We start from the raw sequence: 3007 nt of genomic DNA on the forward strand, positions 1-3007 counted from the left end.
GGGGGGGGGGCGGTGGCGGGTAACAAATCTTAAACAAGAATCCCTACAGTAGCATGACTCTGGTTGGGGGAAGACTGATTGCTTCTAATCAATCTTGTAGGTGCCTAGTGTCTAACAAAGAATAAGAATTTATTATTTAACAGCAAGAGCTATAACTGCCTAAGGAACCAAAATCTTAAATGCTTTTGTCTGCATATTCTCTCCCTGTAGGCAAATCTACATATTAAAAATGAGGCCATTAAACTGCATGTTTGAAAAAATAATGAATTCTTTTTGAGTTAGAAGATACCTTGGAGAAAATTTTAGAGTGTAATCCTTTTATCTTGCATGCCAGCAAGTTGAGACTAAAAAGAAGTGGGTGACTTCTGAGTTTCCTGAGAGAAGAAGTGTGATTTTTCAACATAAAGTTTTGGAACTTAAAATTAATGAACATTGAATCAGTTAACCAATTGACAAATACTATAGTTTTTATGTTTTACTTAGTAAAAATTAAGCAGAAAGGCTAAATGAATAATGAATATATCATTTTAACTACTAAATATCCTTCCTCATTTCAGTAGACGATGAAAAGGTTGTCTATTTAAACTATTTTAAATTCATATTCTTCCATTAAGGAAAAAATGCTTGTGGTATGTTTCTTTGAGCTGTCAAAACTCTTCCTTCATTTTTGCAGTGCTTCATTAATTGAGTAAATGATCATATAACTGAATATGTGAATTTAGTCAGCTATGTGAATTTTGTAGTAACTTTTCTTTGATTAGGGCTGAAATCTATAATCGGAAAGAGGAGGAAGACAGTTTTATTTCTTTATGAGAATGTATTATTTTGTGATACAGTTATTTCTTCCAGAATGAGACATTAAAAATTAAATTAATGGACTTTTGGAAGTAGAGAGTATCTTAGAATTCACCTGATTCAACAACTTCCCTTTACAGATACTGATGTTGGGAAGGAAAGTGCAGGGACTTCCCTGGTGGTCCAGTGGTGAGGACACTGTGCTTTTACTGTTGAGGGCGCGGGTTCTACCCCTGGTTGGGAAACTAAGATCCCGTAAGCTGTGCTATCCAGGGTGACGTTTGACCAGAATAAAACCCAGATCTCTAGTTTCTTCGTCCAGTGCATTTCACTCTAATGTATGCTTTTCTCTCAAAACCAACCTAGATGCTATTGAAAAGAAAGGGGTGTGGGTAGAATGCCAAACCTGTTAAGTTGAGGATTCACTTAATGGGTTTCTAGCATTTTTGCTTCATACAAAATGCTCCTGTGGTGGGGATAACCACTTTGATAAAACTGGTTTTTGCTTTCTAGGTGAGAGTTACGTGTGTGCGTCGAATGAACCGTTTCGTAAAGTTGATTACACCAAAAACGTTAATCCAAACTGGTCTGTGAACATCAAGGGTGGGACCACCCGAGCCGTGGCTGCTCCCTCCTCAGTGAAGAGTGAAGTGAAGGAAAGTAAAGATTTCATCAAACCCAAATTAGTGACTGTGATTCGAAGTGGAGTGAAGCCTAGAAAAGCTGTGCGGATCCTTTTGAATAAGAAGACTGCTCATTCCTTCGAACAGGTCTTAACAGATATCACCGAAGCCATTAAACTGGACTCAGGAGTGGTGAAGAGGCTCTGCACGCTGGACGGGAAGCAGGTAGGATGTTTCCAGCCTCACACTCTCTGTCTTACTTTTAAACTCTCCCTGTACCATGGTGGTTACATAGTTACTATGAATTTCATAGTTCCCTAGAAGTTATTCTAGCAGTCCTACTTGTGAGAGGCCTGTGTGTGTTGGCCTTTATCATGAAAAATGTAAGTGGCTTACCTGTCTCTTTACCCAAATATCTCAAAAGTAAATGTAGAGAAATCTATCATATACTTCTATGGCTATTTGGAAGGGAAATGTAAACTTTTTCTTCTTCTTTTTTTTAATTGAAGTATAGTTGGCTTACAATGTTGTGTTAATTACTTCTGTGCAACAGAGTGATTCAGTTATACATATATATACTTTTTAAAATATTTTTTTCCATTATGGTTTATCATAGGATATTGAATATAGTTCTTTGTGCTATATAGTAGGACCTTGTTGTTTATCCATTCTGTATATAAAAGCTTACATCTGCTAGCCCCATACTCACACTCCATCCCTCCCCCAGCCTTCTCCCCCTTGGCAGCCACAGTCTGTTCTCTATGTCCATGATTCTGTTTCTCTTTCAGAGATAGGTTCATTGTGTCATATTTTAGATTTCACATATAAGTGATATCATATGATATTTGTCTTTCTCTCTCTGACTTCACTTAGTGTGACAATCTCTAGCTGCGTCCATGATGCTGCAAATGGCATTATTTCGTTCTTTTTTATGGCTGAGTAGTATTCCATTGTATATATATATACCACATCTTCTTTATCCATTCATCTGTCAGTGGACATTTAGGTTGTTTCCATGTCTTGGCTATTATGAATAGTGCTGCTATGAACATAGCGGTGCATGTATCTTTTTGAATTACAGTTTTGTCCGGGTATATGCCTGGGAGTGGGATTGCTGGATCATACGGTAATTCTGTTTTTAGTTTTTTGAGGGACCTCCATATTGTTTTCCACAGTGGTTGCACCAGAAGGGAAATGTAAACTTCTGAGGAAAGAGAGTATGTTGAAAAAGAGTGTATGTTGAAGAGGCTTCCTACATTAAGTGGGATATTCTCTAGTTAAGAATAAGAACATCTGTTGACCAGTAGAGTCAATATGGGTTTTGGTAAATCACAGAAGTAAAAATAAAAGATATTTAATGCTTTCAGAAAAGCCTTTCCTCCCTACTTATGTATAATATAGAAAATGCATTTCAAAGAATGTTCTTTTATAGGAATGTCCATTTGAGTTTCATAGGAAACAATAGAGGTAATTAAGCAGCATTTCTGAAAAATGTACACAAATTACAAGCCAAAATTGCAAGCCAAATTATGGTAACAATATACCAGGGAATCTAATAGGCTAAAAAAAATTGAGCAAATTGCAGGAAT

General features: G+C 36.6%; 1 protein-coding gene across 1 annotated transcript in view; it reads left to right on the top strand.

Moving 5' to 3' along the window:
* Nucleotides 1-3007, top strand: part of DCLK2 (doublecortin like kinase 2) — a 161977-nt gene that overhangs the window by 17793 nt on the left and 141177 nt on the right. The window contains exon 2 of the mRNA XM_007469899.1: nt 1309-1643. Coding sequence (XP_007469961.1) covers nt 1309-1643 — 335 coding nt within the window. The remainder of the gene's footprint in view (nt 1-1308; nt 1644-3007) is intronic.

This window comes from Lipotes vexillifer, unplaced genomic scaffold (genome assembly GCF_000442215.2).
Source record: "Lipotes vexillifer unplaced genomic scaffold, Lipotes_vexillifer_v1.1 scaffold755, whole genome shotgun sequence".
NCBI classification, from domain to species: Eukaryota; Metazoa; Chordata; class Mammalia; order Artiodactyla; family Lipotidae; genus Lipotes; species Lipotes vexillifer.